Source organism: Pungitius pungitius, chromosome 4 (assembly GCF_949316345.1).
Source record: "Pungitius pungitius chromosome 4, fPunPun2.1, whole genome shotgun sequence".
Lineage (NCBI taxonomy): Eukaryota > Metazoa > Chordata > Actinopteri > Perciformes > Gasterosteidae > Pungitius > Pungitius pungitius.
In genome coordinates, this window is record NC_084903.1 from 10,074,016 (window position 1) to 10,095,609 (window position 21,594).

General features: G+C 44.8%; 3 protein-coding genes across 9 annotated transcripts; 2 read left to right on the top strand and 1 right to left on the bottom strand.

The window, feature by feature from the left end:
* Positions 1-24: 24 nt before the first annotated feature.
* On the bottom strand, positions 25-7,023 carry tmco3 (transmembrane and coiled-coil domains 3). Of its 3 annotated transcripts, none has more exons than XM_037489057.2 (15): positions 6,910-7,023; positions 6,344-6,481; positions 5,501-5,814; positions 5,173-5,340; positions 4,734-4,913; positions 4,443-4,646; positions 4,196-4,324; positions 3,957-4,049; positions 2,475-2,661; positions 2,278-2,395; positions 1,980-2,175; positions 1,684-1,834; positions 1,509-1,588; positions 1,254-1,403; positions 25-790 (listed from the first exon to the last, which is right to left on the bottom strand). In XM_037489057.2, exons 3-15 carry the CDS (start codon positions 5,756-5,758, stop codon positions 677-679), a joined length of 2,028 nt encoding a protein of 675 aa, XP_037344954.1. In that variant the 5' UTR covers positions 5,759-5,814; positions 6,344-6,481; positions 6,910-7,023; the 3' UTR covers positions 25-676. The 3 variants fall into 3 exon arrangements, with proteins under 3 accessions (XP_037344954.1, XP_037344973.1, XP_037344981.1); XM_037489076.2 differs by having other exon boundaries at positions 6,344-6,437; positions 6,910-7,012; XM_037489084.2 differs by lacking the exon at positions 6,344-6,481 and having other exon boundaries at positions 6,910-7,005.
* Positions 7,024-7,035: 12 nt separating this feature from the next.
* dcun1d2b (DCN1, defective in cullin neddylation 1, domain containing 2b) lies at positions 7,036-12,854 on the top strand. 5 transcript variants are annotated; one of them, XM_037489120.2, is made up of 7 exons: positions 7,036-7,164; positions 9,054-9,270; positions 9,353-9,521; positions 9,765-9,895; positions 10,041-10,123; positions 10,454-10,550; positions 10,641-12,854. In XM_037489120.2, the coding sequence occupies exons 2-7, from the start codon at positions 9,096-9,098 to the stop codon at positions 10,715-10,717; spliced, it is 732 nt and encodes a 243-aa protein (XP_037345017.2). In that variant the 5' UTR covers positions 7,036-7,164; positions 9,054-9,095; the 3' UTR covers positions 10,718-12,854. The 5 variants fall into 5 exon arrangements, with proteins under 5 accessions (XP_037345017.2, XP_037345033.2, XP_037345010.2 ...); XM_037489136.2 differs by having other exon boundaries at positions 7,043-7,179; XM_037489113.2 differs by lacking the exon at positions 7,036-7,164 and adding an exon at positions 7,569-8,031.
* A 900-nt stretch (positions 12,855-13,754) lies between these two features.
* Positions 13,755-18,201, top strand: adprhl1 (ADP-ribosylhydrolase like 1). The gene is made up of 7 exons (XM_062561720.1): positions 13,755-14,216; positions 15,345-15,509; positions 15,597-15,722; positions 15,912-16,052; positions 16,520-16,647; positions 16,783-16,915; positions 16,994-18,201. The coding sequence occupies exons 1-7, from the start codon at positions 14,003-14,005 to the stop codon at positions 17,161-17,163; spliced, it is 1,077 nt and encodes a 358-aa protein (XP_062417704.1). The 5' UTR covers positions 13,755-14,002; the 3' UTR covers positions 17,164-18,201.
* Positions 18,202-21,594: the final 3,393 nt, after the last annotated feature.

Sequence of the window (21,594 nt, forward strand, 5' to 3'; positions counted from 1 at the left end):
AAGATACATAAACATTTTGATGAAAACATCATTTATTATTATTATTTTTGCCGGGAAGTGTCATGGTCATTATCAATATCATTATAATATCATTATCAGTATCGATATAAGGACATTTACAGCGGGGGATACCGCAGAGCAGCATTTAGCAGGCACACAGTTTGACATTCAATGGTAAGTAGTGCAGGATTTACCTTTAAATGTGACATCAGTAAATACATTGTGACAAGCAGTTTATTTATTTTACTAGCGGCTCACTTTGTATTATTTGAACAGAAAATAAAGGGCCCAAACAATTAGTAAATTAAGACCGTTATAGCCTTTCAACATTTCGCTTAAGACCAAAGAAAAGTAATGTGAGATGGTCAAATATAAGTAAAATGGAGAAAATATATACAGAAAAGAAATGTACCTATGAAAATAAATCATTTCAGATTTGGTCCCTGTGATTGTTGCAAGGAATAACGCAATATGGTGTTCAAAGTGCAGAATCAACACAAAAAAAGTAAATTCGATAGAGAACATTTTTGATGATTTCCTTCATAAGGCAAGATTAGGTGCATTAAAGACATCAGAATTAATATTATGTACGTGTGTCCCTCCAGTAAACTGCGAACCAAGTGTTCTCCATTTCAATGAATATTTTAACTCTTTTGTCCCTGAAGAAGGTTGTCGGTCATGTGACGGTTTTGCGTTCGGCCCGGGGGACCCACCTGTGTGTGGTTACTCTCCACAGCACCGGGGCCAGCAGCAGGCTGAGGGTGGTGACACTGAGAACCAGCAGGTACACCTGAGCAGACAGAGAGAGAGACATAAAGCATGGAGAATGTGTTTTTACTATTTCCTACTAAAAGACCTGTTTTAGCTTAATTAAAACATGATTTGAAGTATGTTTGACCAGGAGCAGCCTTTAAATAACTCAAAAGTGGTGCATTTCCTGGCTTGAGCCTCTCAAAAGATTTGCTGCTTTTGCAGTGTTTGCAGCTGCAACTTTATTTGGCAGAGAACAGACATTCCGCATTGAAAAATGCCATCTTGGCTGTTCTATGAAAAAGAACAGCTAATTGAATAATAATTCAAAAGAAATTGATTAATTGGTGTAGAAAATATTAGTAAGTGTGAGCAATGCTGTACTGTATTTATAGTGTTTTAGAATCAAGATTACATGACAAGTATTTTACACAATGACATAACCACCTGAGTGATCTTCTGCCTTCAGCGTACAATAAAAAAAAAAAAATATCAACACTGACCTCTCTGGAGATGATGCCAGTACGACGTGCGCGGCTGCCCAACACGAAGGAGAATTCGCTGACCTGAGCGAGACCGGCTGAGACAATCCAACGTATGTGTCGAGAGCCCGGAGGCAAGATGGCCGACAGGACCAGGACGGCCATCCCGAACTGGGGGAAAAACAGGGAGTGAAGCAGAGAGATGAGGGACTGAGAGCATGGAGACGGTGACCTGCACAGAAAGAAGTGCAACCAGAGAGGAAAAAGCTGCCGTACCTTCATAATGACAAGTGTGAGGGTCAGCGCCAGCAGGATAGTGAGCTCATACAGCACGAATGTCGGGAACACGTGGAGACCTGCGAACACACGAGGCGATTCAGGCACGACTCACAGGTAAACTAACTGGTTACCAATGCTGTGCTCCGTTTTAAATTGACGAGCTGCATCTGACCGATGGAGGCGAAGAAGATGATGGCGAGGAAATCTCGGATCGGCTCAATGCATCCCATGACCTCCGTGGTAACAATGTGGCCCTGTGTGGACAGCAGGGCTCCAGCCAGGAAACAGCCGAGCTCCATTGAAACATCCAAAAACTCAGTCACCTACAGTATCAGTGTCAGACAGAGATACAACACTAACAGCTGCTGCAAGGGAGATTAAATAATACTGCAATGGAAGAGAAAATACCAGAGGCTCGCAGAGGAATGCAGGGAAATTAAGAACAAACAATTAAAGCAAAGTGCATACCGTCAGCATGAAAAAGACAAAAGCTGCCATCCCCAGCACGAGGATCTCCTTGTTGCCTTTGCTCTCAGCATGCAGTTTCTTGTAATACGGACCAATGAGGAATGCTTTGAGTAACAAACACAGCAGCAGCACAGCAGCCAGAGAGACCAGGACCTGGGCCAGGAGGTAAAGCACGCGGAGACTTCCCAACAGGAAGCTGTGATTCACAAATATTTAAACAAGCGGTGCGTTAGTGTGTGTCTGTGTGGTTGAGGAGAAGACACGTGCGAGGGAAAACGTCAGTAAACAGCAAACTGACCTGTCCAAGTCTCCACTCTGCGCCTGGGTCATAGTCGGCATGACAGCGATGAAGAGGCCGAGCTGAACATCTTGCATCACTAACATCCCCAGGAGAACGCTGCTGTAGTCCGAATCGCCTGTCACACACCCACTCACATTATTAATCTTTGTCACAAGTTGCTCTAGACACAATATATCTACTGTGTCCCTCCATACCTTCTTTGTCCCCTCTGCTTCCCCCGGCCAGGAAGCGAGACACTAGCGGGGTGCTGGACAGGGAGAGGCAAGTGGAAATGAAGACAGTCTGGCCGGGTCGAATGCGCAGGACTTGTCCCCACACCAAACCGGCTCCAATCATCAGCAGACTTAGAAAGCAAGACCCTTGGACCGATGTCTTCCATACCTGCGCACACACACACACGCACACACACACACACACACGTTAAATAGAACTTTCCACCAGAGCAACAACTCCACAGCAGGCTGACGTGTTGAGCTCACTGAGGTCTGGATTTACTGCAACAGTTTTCTTCATGAGAGACAATCTGTTTTGTTCACTGATTCCCAGTCAGCACTAAACTGAATAGCAGTGAGCAGCAAATGAACACAGCCTGTAAAACGAAAACCCAACAACAATATATCTACCCTGTCCCTCCGGACGCATTTAATGAGAGCCGACCCCACCCGGGCGAGGCGCCGGGAGCAGGAGGCCCCAATGCCTTCCCGGCAGGGAGAGAGAGGGCGCAGCAAGTACGTAGTCCACGGTCCCCAGATGCCCAGGGGTCCAGACAGGGGGCCCTCTAAAGCACAGCGTCACAGATATCCATCACACTAGCATCATAGAATTCTAAAATGTGACACCAAGCACGCACGGACACCCCCCTTCCTCACATACTGTAAGTACATATGTATTTATGTATATGTACTACTATAAATGCTACTATGTAGCTACTATCGCATCGATAAAAGACCTTTTTACCAGCAGTTGTGTGTTCAGCTGAGAGCTCTCAATGTGGAGCCAGAGGTGGAGTTAATCTCACCAGTGGAGGTAAAGGTCACCACAACCGTTTCTGAAAAATCCTTTTGTGTAAATGCAAAATAAGTATATATATAGGCTATTTCATCCACATGAATGACAATGAGATGGCTGCTGTGCGCTGTGTTTTTCCACATAACACTTATTACTGCAGCTGCACACATTAAGCCCCGCCCTCGTGCACTCAGCGGCTGAAGGGTGTGGAGGAAAACAGCAAGAGCAGATGTTGAATTCTTCTTCATTTAGATAAATCAAAATCTACCTCAAAGCAGTTCATATTAAATATATATATATATATATATATATCCATATATAAATTGAAAGTAGAAGCCCACTATGTGGACGAAAGTAACAAACAAAAGGGTATATGTTAAAATCTAGAAAAATTAGAACAGGGAAAAAGGTCATTAAAACATTGAGGGTAAAAAGCTCATTTTCAGGTAACTTTGAGCTAGTTGGATGTTGGCCAATTTCTAAGAAAAGTAACATCAAAGGGTTAACTATTTATTTGGTGGTTATTTAGTCTCAGGAATTTTCTTTAAAATGTAAGTGTTTCTGAGATGAAACATAAAATTACCATGACATTTATATTGAATTGCATTACAATCTAGTACTTGCAAAAACAACCATTTCTGTCCTAATCTCCGATTTCTCTTGTTTACCTTTCGAAGTCGCTCAGGTGAGAACTCCAATCCCACCACAAAGAGAGTGAAGAACACACCCAACTCCCCAAGACTCTCCACCTGGACCATAGACTGTAAGACAGACACTGAAATTAAGCACACACACACACACACACACACACACACACACACACACACACACACACACACACACACACACACACACACACACACACACACACACACACACACACACACACACACACACACACACACACCTTGATGCTGTTGAGGCCAGAGGGACCTAGCAGGACCCCACAGATGATATATCCAAACATGGGAGGAAGTCCGACCAGAGAGCAGATCCAACCACAGGGCAGCGACAGCATCACCACAGACACCAAGTCCTGAAAAGTACAAAGTTCAACTGTACAGACTATTACCGATAGCCCTGTTGTTTGCATTACGGAGGTATAGAACTAATAATTGCTTCCCTTCACATGTGAGCGGGAGGAGTCAACTGACCTTGATGAAGTGAGGGTCTGCTCTGGGCATGGTGGAGTCTCGGGGTTTGGTCAGGACATACTGGTTGTTCTGCGAGTCGATGAGCATGCTCAGTCCCATCTCGTCCTCCACCTCCTTTTGCTGCTTGGACTTGTTCTTCCTCTTCCCTCCGTTCTCCTCGTCATCCTCCACTCTCAGCACCGCCTCTACGTTCACTCCTTTCATCTACGCGAGCACAGAAGGAGGCACAATTTGAAGAGGAACGATTGTTTGCAAGCACAGGCTCGACGGTATCGACGCGTTTGAACTGACCTGTTTGTTGTTGTCGAAGGCGTGCTCCTCGATCTCCTCCTCCAGCCGGTCTGCTGCCTTCCGGACGTCCTCCAGGATCTCATCCAGCATGGACAGAGTCTTATTCTGGGCTAAGGCGCTCTTGACAGCCTCCTGCTGGTGCTTCTCAGCAGCCACCAGTTCCACATACTCCTGTTCCTCCTGAAGCCCAGTAGAAAGGTGAGTATCGGGCATTATCTTCACACACATGTGAACAGAGATGCACTTGCAGCATGCAGAAGAAACAGATGGGCGATGTGGTGGAAATCCATATCATAACATTCACTCATGGCAACAATATTCATTCTTTGCCTTTGTCGAGACGCACTTCTAAATCTGACATAAAAACCATTAATAGACATTTGTATCCAAAACACCAATCTTAGTGTGCATGAAGCACTGATGACCCCGACGGCCTCACCTTTATCGCGGCCTCCCTGAGGGCCTCCAGCCTCTGTCTGCTGCTCTCCTTCATGTTGACCACATCCCTGTAGTCTCCCTGCAGCGCCCTCTGTAGGCCGTGCACCGCCTGAAAGACCAGGTGCTCGCTCTCGTTCATCTCTTTCTGGAAAATTTCCAGAGTGTGAACCTGGATGAAAACAGGGAGATACTGGTGGTAACCGGAGACAACTGTGAAATATCTGAAACCCCAGTATGTGGTTTGTATTTTAAAACGCTAGACAAGAGAAGTCTTTGTCAGAGTTCTGACATGAGGAGATGGATTAAACAGACAGTGGCCCGTGTGGTACCTGGAAGAGTCGCTCCGCCCCTGAAAGGGTCTGGTCTCGTCTAACTGCATCTGCGGCGGCTGCCAGCTTCCTGACGACCACGTTCTTCTGACGTAGTAGGCCCACCAGCCGCTTGCAGTTGCTGGTCACCCAGGTGTGGCCACGTGGCGCCCCTTTGCTCCGATAAAGCTTGATGGCGTGCTGGGCCACCTGTTCCTTCTGCAGCACAGCAAACGCCCCTGCCACGCCAAGGCACAGCAGCCAACACACAGGCTGCATCCAAACCCCTACTTCGGTCTCCACCCGAGTCGGGAGATTGATGATGAGAAAGAGATCTGGGTATAGAGGAAGAAAGAAGAATTCCTTCCTTCCTTGTCATAGAACAATGCTTAACAGTCAGCGAGTTTTGGTTTATACACGGTTTCCGATGACCCTGGAAATTTACCAGCTGAACAAATCTGCAGCTGAAAATGGTCTCTCACTAAAGGAGCCAATGGTCCTTGGTGTTTAAAACCGCTGAAAAGGTAGCAACGCTGGAAAGAATGAAAACATGCTTTTGTTTTGGACTTTTCGTAGAGGATGGAAATAAAAAAAATGTCAACCCATTAAAGCAAATATTTTGGACACTAATTTGATATTATTTTTCTTTTCTACAAGTTTGTCAAGAAAGAGGTTTTGCATAAACAGCAGCAGGGTACACCCACCTGTAACCTGCTCCACCAGCGGATTCAGTAAGTAATTGTGCCTTGTTGTTTTGTATTAAATGCATTCAGCAAACAGCATTTCGTTCTCACCCCAACAGTATGTGCCTGCATACATATAAATGACTGGATGCATTCAACTCATACTCAAGCAGGACCGCACCTTTGTGAGCATGAGTCAAGATGAAGGATGTTTACTCTGCGAACCCCTACGTCCTTCTTCCTACGACTGGACTGCAGCCACCCGGGCACTGTTGCTAGAGATAAACAGCACGATTCACCTCCTGTTAGCTGGATCCATCTGTAACAAGGTGTCCTAGATCAGATGATCATTAAACTGATATGTGCGTAGAGACTAATCGGAAAAGTTGCACTCTAACATTTAGTTGCCAGAAAGTGCCAGGAACGTTTCGTACGTGAATTAAATTCAATACAGTTTTGACTGTCAGTTGTGGCTATTAAAACCCTGGAGGTTACTCCTTAATAACAGATGCGGGCACATAGTCACACAAACACAAGCAGCCAAATAAAAAACCCGTAAGGACATAGATCAGCTCTCAATATCACGGCAGAGAAGTTTAACGTCACAGAGAGCAGACTGAACTGGTAATTCAGGAACCACCTGCGGTGAAATGTTGAATCAGTCGGATTGTCCCAAACACAGATCACTCTGTTTTCACTGATACGCATTTAAAAAAAAAAAGTTAAATAAAGAATGGTTGAGACTACCTGCGAAATACGCGCCGGGTCCTGGCTCTCAACTCCCCGTGAAGGACCGAAGCAGGAGCTGAGGCATAAGGGAACAACCCCGCTGTTGTGCCGCACCGCCTCCCACACCCCCACCCACACCCCTCCTCCCCTGCCACATAGCCGGAGCCGGCGGCGGTGCAGACGATCACCGGTTTACTTTGCGACCAACTTCATGTTTACTTCGACCCTCCACCGATCGTCCCTCGAAGCGGCTGCTCGCGGTCCTCCGGCCAGGTAACGTCCCCTCAGGTGCGACCGCTGTCGGGGGAAGTCCCCCCTTCGACGTTTGGCTCTGGGTTTTCCTAAATGGGTTTATGGAGTTCACCCTGTTTTTGTTTTTGTTCGTTCCCCGGGGGGAACTGTGGAGCCAAGTTCGCCCTCCTGTCAGACCAGCTGCAGCCAGCCGAGCCCCGCACACACTGGCGTGACACGGCTCGGCTAGCGTTAGCTCAAGAGGTTAGCTGCACCGGTGACTCCACGGAGCAGCTCACCGATACGTGCATGACGTCGGCAGACCGGGGCAGGGGTTGGACCACTTGTGTCACAGCATTGTTTCGGGATATAACAGCGTATAACTTTGATCCATTTAAGAGAGCTTCCGAAACCGTCTGGCCAGCTTTGATATGGGAGTTGTAGTTTTTCAAGTGTTATGTTTCGTAACTCGACCGTATCAGATGCAACTCTTGTGACAGCGGTTCCCTGCTGAAATATACTTTTCATTGTCTTAGTAGCCGTCATATTTGCATTTTGGTCAAAAACTAACAAAACACTAGGCAGTTTAACGTTGAATGAGTTTTTTTCGACTGTTCGGCTCACTCAAAACAAATCTCCATGTGGTTTTAACCGCTTGATGTAGTCACGTGGTCATTTTCTTCCATATTTTTACCAGCAGAAACACCGTTGTGAATAAACCAAGACTTTTTCCGGAACAGGTGTCTGTGAAGTTAATTCCGAAAGCCGCTTGGCTTGGAGCCCGTGGATTGTCCAGAGAACTACATTTCCCACGAGCGACGTGCTCCGACGGTAGCGCAGTTGGTTTCGCGCATGCGCACTGGGGGGTAATTTGATATCAAGTGGGCCAAAACAGCGTGTGATAAAATGGTAGGTAAGATCATAAATAAGAAACCGGGGCAATTCTTTAACTCCGATGAGCAAGTTCAAACACCGACTACCGCTGTCACGGCCGTTAAGGGGTCACACCGATAGAGGCGACCGGGGCGTCCTTATAGCCAAGTGTCGCATTGCCAGCCTGATGTGTCGGGAATATGAGGGAAATGGAAGGTCAGTTGTTGGTATTTTCAGATCGGACCTGGCGCACGTACCTTACCCTTTTTTGGTAACTGGCCCGTGGTGCCGCCTGCAGAATCAGACGTCCCCTTTCTCAGAGAAACTGGGTCAACTAACCCTTGGCCTGTCACGGTGAATTTGCTGTGTGATCACCGGGTGGGTCAGGTCTGCAGCTCTGCAAAGCTCGTGCAATCCTCCCGATGGTTAAAAATGACACGATAAGGTATTTTTGTGAACTGACGGAACCTGCCTTTGGTGCATTTTTAAGTGACAGTGTTTAGTACAGTTAGTTCTACTAATGCATAGGCTGCTGCGTGGTGTGTCCCATAGTATGAGTCTTCCTTTTTTTATCACCGGATTTTATGGTTGATTTTAGCAGTTGAAGTGTAATCCACCATCGACTGCATTTGTATGCAGATTAAGTGCAGGAACTAGTTCCCATCCTGGAGATTTGAGATGACATCTGTGCGTGCTCTGGAAAGTTGAGGCTGTGTGTCAACCTCAACTCCACATGCATGTCAGTGCATCCCATTTACCCAAGAACGGATTACCACTTGTCCCCAGGGGTCCATTGCCTTGGGGATTCTGAAGGATGACGGCTGTGGGTTATGTAAAGCAGTTAGTTTGTGATTGTTTCATTGTTTGATGCACAGTAAAAACTGCTGAAATGAGGGCTTCTGCATTTTCGCAAAACATCAAAGCCCTTCGTCAAAATTCAGCTTTGATTATTCCAATGTTTCCCGTGATATTGTATTGTATTGTATTTGTTGGGGCTTAACGGACCCTAACAGGCTACTACAGCCCTGCTTTATCTTGTGCGCCCTCTTGCTTTACAGCACAAGTTGAAGTCTTCGCAGAAGGACAAGATACGGCAGTTCATGTCCTTCACACAGGCTGGGGAGAGGACAGCCGTTTACTGCCTGACGCAGAATGACTGGAAACTAGAGGTCGCCACGGACAACTACTTCCAGAATCCAGACCTCTACTACAAAGAATCCATGAAAACCACGGTGGACCGCAAGAAGCTGGATCAGCTCTACAACCGATACAAAGGCAGGTTGCTCTGAAGCTCACTTGAACATCGCAGCAGTTTGCCCCGTCCGGTTTTGCTCACTCCCCTCAGCTGTCTCTGCAGACCCCGAGGATGAGAACAAGATCGGCATTGACGGGATCCAGCAGTTCTGCGACGACCTGACCCTGGACCCGGCCAGCATGAGCATACTGGTGGTGGCGTGGAAGTTCAGAGCGGCCACGCAGTGCGAGTTCAGCAGGAAAGAGTTCCTGGACGGCATGGCTGAGCTTGGGTGAGCAACACACATGACAACTGAACTCTGCAGGTTTATTAAGGTCGATTAAGCTGTTCTATTTGAGTAGCGAAAAGTTGTTTGTTGGGTTTTTTTAGGAGCCCAAAAATTGAATTAAAAATGTTCGGTTAATTGTGAGTCCTAAAGCAATTAACACAGGGACACCTCTGGTGTTTAAAATGTTGTTTTTTGGTGAGTCACTCATAGTAACCAGGTTTTTCTTCCTCTCAATGTCTCCTCTAGCTGTGACAGTCCTGACAAACTCAAGGCGATCCTGCCCAGACTAGAGCAGGACCTGAAAGACACAGGGAAGTTCAAAGACTTCTACCAGTTTACCTTTAATTTTGCCAAGAACCCCGGGCAGAAAGGTTTAGGTGAGCATCAACAACTTAAGAACATATAGGTAAAGAAAAGTTGTGTCATTGGGTTCTTGTCATCCTTCTTTCTTTATTTTAAAAGACCAGACAACATCATAACAATGAAGAAAAGTTGAATATCTCCCTGTACTTTATGTCCTAGACCTTGAGATGGCTGTAGCTTACTGGAATTTAGTTCTCACAGGTCGCTTCAAGTTTTTGGATCTGTGGAACCGCTTCCTGATGGTGAGAGAGGAAGTCTGTTTTCACCCTGTGATTTATCTAATGTATTACACAAATTATAATTATATATATATTAGTCTGTTCATTTCCTTTTTATACTACTGTATATAAACCTGTTGACCGAATACAATCAAATACAACAACACCACAATCAACGGCCTACAAAATTGACCAGAGTATACAATAAACCAGACAAATGCTAACAACAACAACAACAACAACAACAATCAAGCATCACAACATAGGTCAGACCGCTGAATTGATCCTCTGTGCACAGGGACCACGTTCACTTTTAACCGTCTCTCTTGTCCTGTCACTGCGACTGCAATTCAGGAGCATCACAAGCGCTCGATTCCCAAAGACACGTGGAACCTCCTCCTGGACTTCGGCAACATAATCGCAGACGACATGTCAAACTATGACGAGGAAGGTTAGGTTGTTGGAACAGGATTGAGTCATGTGTGCACATCCAGTGGATCAATGGACTAATATTCAGTGTTATGTCTCTCTCTCTCCTCAGGGGCATGGCCTGTCCTAATAGATGACTTTGTGGAGTTTGCTCGGCCGATTGTGACGAGTAAGCGCAACGTAACATAGTGTTTGCCCCGGCGTCATGCAGCAAAACGAGCTTGTGTTACTCCTGATTTTCTTCTTCTTTTCAATGAGGATTTTTATACAAATGAGCCAAAAAGAGAGTTCCTCTCAATCAGCTTGTCCTTAAGATCAAATCTTTCAACTGCATAAGATGCCTTGACTGGGGGGGGGGGGGGTTGATCTGAGACACCAGGTCAGAGAGGAAAGCAGGAGGAGAATGAACAGGAGGAGTTGTCTTTTTCTTTTTTCTTCTTCTTTTGTTTGACAAAGACTGCAATATGGAGATGATTGGTCACCCGCGGGCAATTCACCCTGTGGCTGTGGCTTCAGATCTGCTGCTGCGGACTTGGCTCACTAACCTGCAGCCTTGGCACAGCGAGGAGGGACAGTGGCGGCACACACAGAGGATCGAGTTGTAGATGCAGTTCAATGTGGCCTCTTACATCGTCAACTGTGAGCGGAACCGTGTCTAAAATGTGCACGTGTCCGCCAGCAAGCGGCAAGCGGGAGAGCGATGTGAATGTGAAGCTCTCTAACAATCCCACCGAGAGCAGAGAAGAAGTGTGCTATGTTTGTAAGCGCGTGCGTGTGTTTGTGTGTGTGTGTGTGTTTTAGGGTTGGGGTTAAACATGTGGCCTCTTTTATGGTACAAAGCTAAATATTTTATTTTGGAGCGGGAAAAGTTCAGTTCCACATTTTGTATTCTCACGGAGGACTGGTCAAAGCTCGTCTCAGCACCAGCAGAGTTACATTTAGATAAAGTTGCAGCGGTGAAAAGGCAGAACTCAGAGGGGTGAGAATAGATTCAGATTTAGACGAACATATGTGTATCTGACATGAGAGGTAATGATATTTAAAATCCTGACAAGTACATTAGAAGCTTTTCAAGATCCTCACTGCTAAAATCCTTCTGCATTACATATGAGTTTGCATTAAGTTTTGCCGTGTGTGTGTACTTCTGCACACAAAGAGGAACTGACTGTTGCGTCCCGTTATCCAGGTGATCCGCCAACAACAAACTGCACCGGTTCACTCTTTTTATTCTTCTGCTCTAGGTTTTCTTTTACCAGGCAGCACGGATCTACAGTTAGTCACTCCTCTTGGACGGAGGTTCACACACACGCTAAGCTTTTTAAATGAGCATCTACATCCCAGTTGGGCTTATTTTAGCTGTTTGTTTACACTGTTTTGAGGTTTTGATCTGTTGCTTTCCTCAGATTAGCACCATAGAACTACTAAAGAGAAGAAAAGGTCACTCTGAGAACCAGGCCTGTGCCGCCATCTAGGGGTGAAACGCTTCTCCTTCACACAAGTTTTAGTGTTGCTCTTAAAGTGTGAATATAAACACTAACTGCATCCACTTTTTTGGGCTAGAGAGTGTGACAGAAGGTAGAGCTCAGGTACTAGTCTTCCATCAGTATTTGCCATCAAACTATGCCAACGTGTTTTGCCAATTGCTGTCACCATGATAAGATGTGTTGAAATAAGGGTGGATTATTTCCAAATAATATTTTCTCATTCAACTACAAGAGAAACAATTGCCTTTTGGTTTTCCTTAAGTTGACATGTGTGTTTTTAGGTCTTCACATTTATGTGAACAGAAGTCCGTTATAAGTGTGGAGGTGTGCATGAAGTAGACTTTTTTTTAAGAAGTTATGATTTCAAGAGACCAGCTTCATCAGGGCTGTGAAACAGTCACTGCCGTAGCAGCAGATCGACGCGTCAAATTGTTTATCCTTGTAACTATAAGTTCGAAACACGTTGGTGGAATGAAATATCCAACGTGACTTTCTGGCTGTCAAAGTTGTGCACAAACTTTTTCTCGGTCGAGACGGCACGACGGTGTGAAAGCTTTTTCCAGTTGATTGTTGTCAACATAATTATCAGACTTTGTCTCCGGTTCAGGAGATAGAACGCGTCTCTCTGTATTCATTTCATTAATATGATACATTGGGTATCTTTCTGTTTGTCAGATGTGTGGTCAACTGTTTCAAGTCATGCAGATCATTCTTATACAATAAGTTTTGTTTTTTGCCAGCAAGACGACAGGTATTTACAGAATGTTATGTTTTGTCACAGAAGCACATCGTACATTGTTTTCTTCAAGAAACGTTGTCAATAAAGCATGTTGTTTTTAACAGCCTTGTGAAAGACGTACCCCTGTTCTAACGTCTAACAGCGTAAGTGTGTTTCATTGTCAGAAACAGATATTTGAATGCTGCTTAGCGTTTTGTGTTAGAATGAGTGACATAAATTATATTTCTGAAAAAAGTATGAATGTAAAATTACAGATAAATATACAACTGAATCCAATGTTATTCCATCGACAAAAATGTTAATAACTTGTGTTTTTATTTACGCAACGTGTATTTAAAAACACTATTCTGTGTGTGTGTGTGTGTGTGTGAGAGAGAGAGAGAGAAATGTAAGCTTGGGAACAGTTGTCCCTTATCAGGTTGCATTCCATCTGCATATCATCATCATCATCGGCTCCGCTAGTGCTGCTTTGTTTATGGGTATGTTCAGGGTGATATCCACCAGCACCCACCCTCAAATGATCAAGGGTTTTCTAAAAGTTTGATTGTGTCAAAAGGGTAACAATCAAGACATTAGATGGACGATGACAACTGGTGGCTGATGACGTTTGGAATAGCCACGTTAATACTGAAGACTTGGGCTTCAATAAAGATGGAGGCAGTCTCAAGCAGTGGGGACGATGCTCGATTCTTACCCTCCTCCCATGGGCGTCGGTTGGGATGTCAACAAGATCCAGCACCAGCTGATGGGCTTTGCCCTCCAGTCCAGCTGAACGCATTAGCATCTCTTCCCATTACCACTCCACACCCTGCCATCCAGATTTTGGGCTTTGGGACCGTGGGGATTGCCTTTTTAGGAGACACCTGATCGCAGCAGAGATCCTTGCTACCAGACACAAAGAAGCTGTGGCTGACAACCTGATGCTTTCGTGTGTGTGTGTGTGTGTGTGTGTACGCCCGCCCTCTGGTAGTCTGTGTACGCATGCAGCACAACTGATGGGAAGTGAGACGAGAGCTCTGAGGGCGGGCGAGCTTGTGATGTAGCGGAGAACGAGGTCTTTACTAGCTCCCTGTCAACTAGAAAGATTCAAATTGCGACCACTGGTCAAGCTGTTTGAAGTCCGTTGAGTGTGTTGAGGCGACAAAGTGAAGCTGAAAGCAGTGATTTGAGCCTGCCAGGAGCCAATCCAAATCCAAAAAGGAGAAGATATTATTTCAGCTGGTTGATCCAACCTGAGCGGAGCCCAGTGTCATGGAGAAATTCAAGGCGGCCATGGTGCTTGGTGGCGTTGGTGATGCCCTGGGCTACCGGAAGGGACATTGGGAAGGCTGCACCTCCGGCAAGAAGATCCAAGACGAACTGGCCTCTCTGGGGGGACTCGAGGCACAGAAACTGGACCCTGATAACTGGCCCTTGAGTGATGCAACGCTGATGCACATCACCACAGCAGAAGCACTGGTAACAGGTACGTTTAAGTAATGATGATTACCAAAGAGGGACACACACACTCATTGTAGTTTTACTTCCAGCTAACTTCACGCAGTCAAGTAAAAAACATTTCACTCTTTATGTTTTTAATACAATACAAACACAACATCGGAACAGTCGCCGTGTGAGAGGACCAGAATAGCTGCTGCTATAAAGTCAAAGCAAACTCCTAATCACTAACTGGCAAACCTGTCTTTGAATGATAACCCGCTGATATATCATTAACTGTTACGGCCAAATGGTCATCAAAGACAAAATGTCCATAAAGCCTATGCCTATCACGGAAATGTCACATCGAGTCTCTTTATGGCGGCCAGGAGTTGCTAGGAAAGAAAAGTCCAAAATAGACTACTTATGAAAAGCTGAGCCTCAGCGCTGCGTTAACTGAACAATAGCAGGTCAGACTCCTGCATAATCTACCGGTATCATGTTTGGCTGCAGATGCGGTTCAAAGCCAAAGGCAGCAGCACTAAAACGGTGGTGACATCCGTTGAGATTAGGAGGCCCTATTTAGAAGCCATCCAGCATGCCTGCACACATACTCACACATACATCTCATGGAGTGGAATGACTGCTGTGAATGTCAGTGTTTGCTTTGCCAATCTACAGAATGACAGTGTGGAAAAGAAAATTCTTATCACATGCAGAGAACAAAGAACTTCAATTGGACCGGAGACAAGAAGACAAGAATTTGTGTTTTTTTGCAACAACCTCTTTACACGCATTGATTGAAGAATGTGACATCAATGCGCCCTCAGCTGCTTTGTGACCAAATCTGAACCACAGTGTAGTTAAGAGTGTGAAAGTACCCATCTTTCATCAAAATCCTTGATCACTAAATTAGAGGTGACGGTTGTTTGTCCACGTGGGCTCTCTACACAAACTAAACTCTCGGCTGTGGGGTCTGCTCCTGGATCCGAGTTGACCTCATGGTGTGAGGAAGTGACGCTGGCATGCTGGTCCTAATCTGTGGCGTGGCCGGCTAAGGCTAAATTTAGTCCACCGCAGCACCACTCATCTCTCTTTGCATGCAGATTGTGAAAGACTCTCAGTCTGTGTGTGTGTGTGTGTGTGTGTGTGTGTGTGTGTGTGTGTGTGTTTCCAGATTACTGGTGTCTGGAGGACCTGTACCGGGAACTGGTGCGCGTCTATGTTGAAGCCATCGTGTCTCTCCAGGGCAGAGCTCCTGATCCTGCCACAGTGGAGAACTGTGTTCACCTCAAACCCCACAACTTCCTCCTCGCCTGGCATACACCCTTCAATGAAAAAGGTCATTGTAGATTTGATATATAATGCATATTTATATATACATAAATATTATATATAGTTTCCCCTAAGTTCATGAAAATGTGTGCAGGGTCTGGCTTTGGGGCAGCTGCCAAGGCCATGTGTGTGGGCATGAGATACTGGCAACCGGAGCGAATAGACAACCTGGTGGAGGTCAGCATTGAGATCGGCAGAATGACCCACAACCATCCCACAGGTGACAACGTTGGCAGTCTTTAACCTACTCACACAAATCTCATCAAACTGCAGGCTGATTATTATCCTGCTGATAAACTGTTAAGCATCTCTAATTGAATTCTACATGCAGTAACAACCTTATTGCTTAATTGGTGAGTTTGACATGTCATTCGACACACGTGGTCAGCAGTGTCACTCTTGGCTTTAGGGTTTCTGGGCTCCATGACGACGGCGCTGTTTGCATCCTATGCGATCCAGGGGAAAGCTGTTGTGACTTGGGGCCGCGAGCTCATGAAGGTCATCCCTCGGGCTCAGGAGTATTGCAGGAAGACGATACGGCACATGTCAGGTTAGACTGTGTTTCTGTCATTTTACAAAGAAATATACAGCATGAGTTTGTCATAACTGTTTTCTGAGTTGGCTTTGTCGGTCTAAGAACAAAGGACCATCAGATGCACTGCAAAATATTACCACGTATATCTGTATGACAACTCAAAATATATCATAACCATATATACAAGACAGTAGCCTGATAAGTAACATTTCTGTGAGATTAAGAGATATTACATCTTGAATAACTTGTTAAATTACATATTCCAAATAACAGTGAAATAGATCAAAGTTAGTTTCCCAGCTTAATTTAAGATAATTTTTTATCTTCGTAGTGTCTAGTCATAATAATTCAAGATCAAATATTCATATAATATCTGCCAAATTTTAAAGTCGTTGTTTCTTTTTGTTGTATTTTAAACGTATTTCTCAAGTGACCATTACCTCTGTGACGCCAGTAATATGTGTTTGTGTGTATGTATCCAGAGTATCAGGAAAACTGGTTCTACTTTGAGGCCAAGTGGCAGTTTTACCTTGAAGAAAAAGAGATAGAAAAGGAAGGACGGAACAAACCTTTGTTCCCTGATCGCTATGATGCTGAGGAGACCGACAAAGTAGATCCTGCCTCTTCTCTTTCACACGCAGAATACAAAAATAAATACATTTATTACAAAGACCTTACAGTCAGGCATTTCTGTAACAAAACAGGAGTAGTGTGCTGCTGTCTCTCTGTCTCTCCATCCCTACAGATATATAAGCGCTGGAGCTCAGAGGGCCGAGCGGGACGCAGAGGCCACGATGCCCCGATGATAGCCTACGATGCCCTTCTGGCAGCAGGGAGTGACTGGGCCGAGCTGTGTAAAAGAGCCATGTTCCATGGAGGTGAGAACTTGCACGACACTAACGGATTAAAAAAACTGCTCACTGTCACTTCAGTGAAAACGTTGTTTTGTTTTTTAGGTGAAAGTGAAGCCACAGGCCTGATCGCAGGGTGTCTCTTTGGCCTCATGAACGGCCTGCATCAGGTTCCCCAAGGACTGTACCAGGATTTGGACAAAAGGGAGCGTCTGGAGGAGCTGGGAGAAAAGCTTTACAAAGCAGCATCTGCAGAGAAGTGCATGGACAAGTAACGCTGCTCTTCGCTGGCCTGAATCCTACTGGCTATCAGAGGAACTGCACATAGCTGTCAAACTGCTTTCATTTGGCCAAAAGCTACCTTTGAGTCCCTTGGCAGTATTTCAATAGTCTTGGGTGACATCCTGCCTTCTCCACGCCATTCTTTGAGTCTTTGAATTTGACACAGGCCTGTCGTAAATAGAAAAAGTTGAAGCAGGTCTCAGCTATTGGTTTGAGGGATGAGTGTCAAAAGGAAAACCTATCAGGGAATTGACCTTTAGACTATTACCTATGAGGTAATCTCTCCGGAGATACATCTCTATGATTGTGCATTAATTGGGCACCTCTGCATTCTACATCATTTTCCTTTCTGACCTTTTCCTTTTTCAAGGCTAACCTGTATTAACAAGAAGCACATGGTCATGTTGTGTCATGTTACTAATTCCTCAAAACATTGTGCAGGCCTGATAGAGGCACTTTCTCCTCTACCTGCCGTTAGTTTTAGTCTACATACATTTTGGCTTTTCATCTAGCAGGTTTTAGAATGATTTTAACTTGTTTGCATAATTGTAATCAATGTATCCATACTGTGAACAATTATCATTTGCACTGTGATGCTCTCTTAGAGTACTATATTCTCAAAGCATCATAACATGGAGAATATTAATATGATATAAACATTAAAAAGAACTCATAAATATAAATCCTGCATGAAGGGCCTGTCTCTCTTTATCTTAACTACAACATTTATTCTAAAGGACAGCTTTTCTCCTACATGATATCCCCTTCTTGCTGTGCCAATCTCCTCTGCAATTCCCCTCAACTAATCGCCAGTAACAAGTGCACACGGCTGGAGCACTTCACTTCAAGTCTGAACATCTTATTTCCTGTTCATTGCTGCAGGGCAAAGATGACTTCTTGAAAATCCAGTTCAAGTAGAAGAACTGTATTGTACTATATTTGTATATGATTGCATATTTAGAAACTGGTAAAATGGTGTGTTGCTGTTACACCATGTATTACAATAAACCTTGGCTATGCTCTATCTATATAAACACCCAAAAGAGAAAATGAAACGGGAAAGCTCGGGTCCTTCAACGTTGCTGTCAGTAACCATACATAATCAGGTATCTGCTTAACTGCAAATGGCACAGGGATTAAGTTTTGCATGTCTTCTATTTTCCATAGACCAAATTCTCAGAAAACCAGCATCTGCCCTGATGCCAGTATGTTGAGGAAGCTGGTTAGAGACCGCGACTGCCGCCCCGTGCTCCGAGGGATTCTGGAGAGTCTTCTGCATTACCTAACACAGGATCTCCCCAGGACCACTGGGAATAGACCGCCGGAGAAGCCAGGGGCGGATATTGCAATTAAAAGAAACACATATTGGCCTGATCAGAGAGTTCAGCATCTCCAGGAAAGTTGTACTGTTGTTCTGGTCCCTGAAGAGCATGAAATGAAACATGGAAAGACAGCTTGGAGAGGTTCAAATATCACTGAGAAATATTTGACAGATCCACAAAAAGAAGTAGGATTAATAGAAAGGCGTCTTACCACATTCCAGCTCCTCCAGTCCAAATTCATACGGTCCACACCCAAACCTCCCATGACCCACCAAAGGGAGGTAGGAACTCTGTCCTCCGGCAGAGGAGTGGCTGGGAAAGTCTACCACTGCCAAGACAGTGAGCGGGACATTCACAAGACGGAGCGCTCTAGAAGAGATCTAGGACTGAAAATGGGGGGCAGAGTGAAAGATATTGTAGCAAAGTTTGCCATGGCGGAGCAAAAAGAAAAGGGAGAGAACACGCTGCAGAAACAGCCAGTCAAACCGAGGATTCTTGGAAGAGGGATCCTGCTATCCTCATTGATGGAGAGGTTTGAGTCCATGGCCACTGTATGTACAACATGTGACTTGAAGTGTTCCCCTGAAAATCCGTCTGCAGGAGTCAAGGTGACCAGAAGCACGAGTCTGAGAGTAGCGTTTTGTGAGAGTAAGCTCCTGCAAAGGCCACATCAAACCGCTCACAGACGACACCACTGCAAGCAGATGAAAAGTACATCTATGGGACGGCAACAAAAAGGAAATCAAACTACAAATGGGCAGGAACAAAAACAACTGCCGGCAGAGGCAGTTTTAGCAAAAGTCATCTCAAACCTGGAAGAAAAGGAATGTTTAAGAGCAGAGCAAATAAGACAAAACCGCAGCGAGCCCTTGGATCAACACTCCAAAGCTCACTGCTCATTAAACCTTAGGAAAGATCAAGCTCGTGATAACGATGTTATAGGTTTGAGGTCAGAGGAATGTGGCAGTATTCAGACTAAAGGAGAAGAAACTAGCATGAGGTACAATTTAAAATATGCACATCTAGAGCTGCGGTGTTCAACATGCGTCGCGGAGCAGTCGCTCCCTGAGCCTTACAGACTTTTCCCACAGGTAGAAGCCCAAGTGACGTGTCATGTGGCGACTGTCGTGACCTGCTGTCCTGTGTGGTCTACATGTGTGGATTCCTCTCCTATACATATATATTCTCTGGAACCATCGAAAAGATCACAATTGGAAAGGATACATAACTCAAGGACAGAAGTTCCTCATCGAGCACAACAATACATGAGCACAGGTGAACCTTCCACCACTGAAGGCAGATGTCCACTAGAGCCCAACATTGAGGGATTTTCTACATTTAAAGGCCATGGCCACGTGGAGAACAGAGGAGTGGGAGATCCAACCGCAGCTGTGAAGCCTCAGAGAAGGTTGTCAAAGTACGTCATCCCATGCGAGTGTAGATTTGAACGAGATGTGGAGGATTCCTCCCCTCAGTCAGCGTCGCACACTGGAACTGAGACTCCTTTGGTTGCAATGGCACCACCACAATCTGAAACTTCTATTGCGGCTGTCAGCGCTGAATCGGCTACAAGGGGAATTATCAGCAGTCCTGCTGATAACATGAAGGCACAAACCCTGACAAGGACAAAAAAAATACCAACACACGGCCAATCGCATGAACAAGACAGGGAGGTTGGTACCGCAGGAGACAAAGTAAATACAATGGAGATAAAAGACACAATGCAGAGTTTTAAACTTCTCAAGGTCACTGCCGGTGAGGCTGCATTTGAAGAGAGAGAGACGTCCGCCGTGACATCATCAGATATTCAACCTGAGAGAGACAACGCAAAGCAGAGACCCAAATACAAGACAATCAACTACGGGGATCCTTCAGTCAAACAAACATATAAACCCAAAGTCATTCGATTTACCGACACCTTCACTTTCTAGGCTGGTCCTATCGAACACACAGCGATGCTCCCGTGTCTGACGGCCTCAGCTGTTTCCTTCCACGGTTACTATATAAGAAGTTCCAAACAAGATCTTAGCTACTCTCAATGTACCTTCATACCTATCAGTGTGTGTACAGATACAGCTTCAAAAAAGCCACTGGAGCAACAAGTGAAACTACAGTTTTTCGTCAAAGAGCTAATACACACTGTAAATAATGGGCCACGATTAAATTCTGATAGGCTTGTATTAAAAGCCATTTAGTGCATTTTGTAGCACAATTGGACAAAACGTGACATCCAGTCATGCGTTAGTTTAGAAGAATCTTTTATTCCTCAACGAACAGGGGGAGAAGTGCAAATCAGTGGCAAGTTACAGGTAGACTTTTTCTCTTCTTCCTTATTCTCTCGTCTCTCGTACTTCTCCCTAGCGCGCGAAAAACACTTGCAGATTCCATAAACAAATAACTAAAAAATCAAACAAACAGACAATGCAATAGGGGGGTGTCCACTTCCTGTAGCAACCTCAAGCTTGTGGACCCCACAGTTTGTCTAATAATTCCTAAATGAACTAAAGTATGAAGATACGAATAAAAAAGATGACTTCAGTCCAAAGACTTGATGACTATTAATTTATTGTTTTACAATAGATGGTGCCATTCTATTTTCTATTTGCATATATTAAAACATGAACCAGTAGAGCACAATGTTATTAGTGTTATTCAGGGGCAGGTCCAGATGCCTCTCTCCACAGCAGGTCCTCACAGGGAGACCAAAGCCAAATCATTTCATTCTCAGTTTCATGCAGTACTCCAGTTTAACTGCATGCGGTGTTATTTACAACGATATCTCTCTTTTTCTTTCTCTATAACTAATAACAGAAGCAAACTGATTTTTAAATAAACATCTAAGACCTATGACTGCCTTCTTTTAAAGCTGCCCATTCCCATTTATCTCATCAAAATAAACAATACATTAACCATGTATGTAAAGCTGTGCAAGTAGGATAGAAATAGATAAAGTGATGTATTCCATTTACCCTGTATCAGGGTTAGTTAAATCAAATAAATTTCAATTCATTTAATTTTGTATAGCCCAAAATCGCAAATGACAAATTTGCCTCAGTAGGCTTTACAGTATGTACACATCCAACATCCTCTGTCCCGAAATCC

Bases quoted from the DNA above. Each gene is read 5' to 3' on its own strand.
- tmco3 (XM_037489057.2), bottom strand. From the start codon at position 5,758: ATGCAGCCTGTGTGTTGGCTGCTGTGCCTTGGCGTGGCAGGGGCGTTT. The intron at 4,050-4,195 runs GTGTGTGTGTGT...TCTGTCTTACAG, and splicing joins CTGGCCTCAACAGCATCAAG to TCTATGGTCCAGGTGGAGAG. The intron at 2,396-2,474 runs GTATGGAGGGAC...GGTGTGTGACAG, and splicing joins AAGCAGAGGGGACAAAGAAG to GCGATTCGGACTACAGCAGC.
- adprhl1 (XM_062561720.1), top strand. From the start codon at position 14,003: ATGGAGAAATTCAAGGCGGCCATGGTGCTTGGTGGCGTTGGTGATGCC. The intron at 14,217-15,344 runs GTACGTTTAAGT...GTGTGTTTCCAG, and splicing joins AGCAGAAGCACTGGTAACAG to ATTACTGGTGTCTGGAGGAC. The intron at 15,723-15,911 runs GTGACAACGTTG...TCTTGGCTTTAG, and splicing joins GACCCACAACCATCCCACAG to GGTTTCTGGGCTCCATGACG.
- dcun1d2b (XM_037489113.2), top strand. The intron at 9,522-9,764 runs GTGAGCAACACA...TGTCTCCTCTAG, and splicing joins GACGGCATGGCTGAGCTTGG to CTGTGACAGTCCTGACAAAC. The intron at 10,124-10,453 runs GTGAGAGAGGAA...ACTGCAATTCAG, and splicing joins TGTGGAACCGCTTCCTGATG to GAGCATCACAAGCGCTCGAT.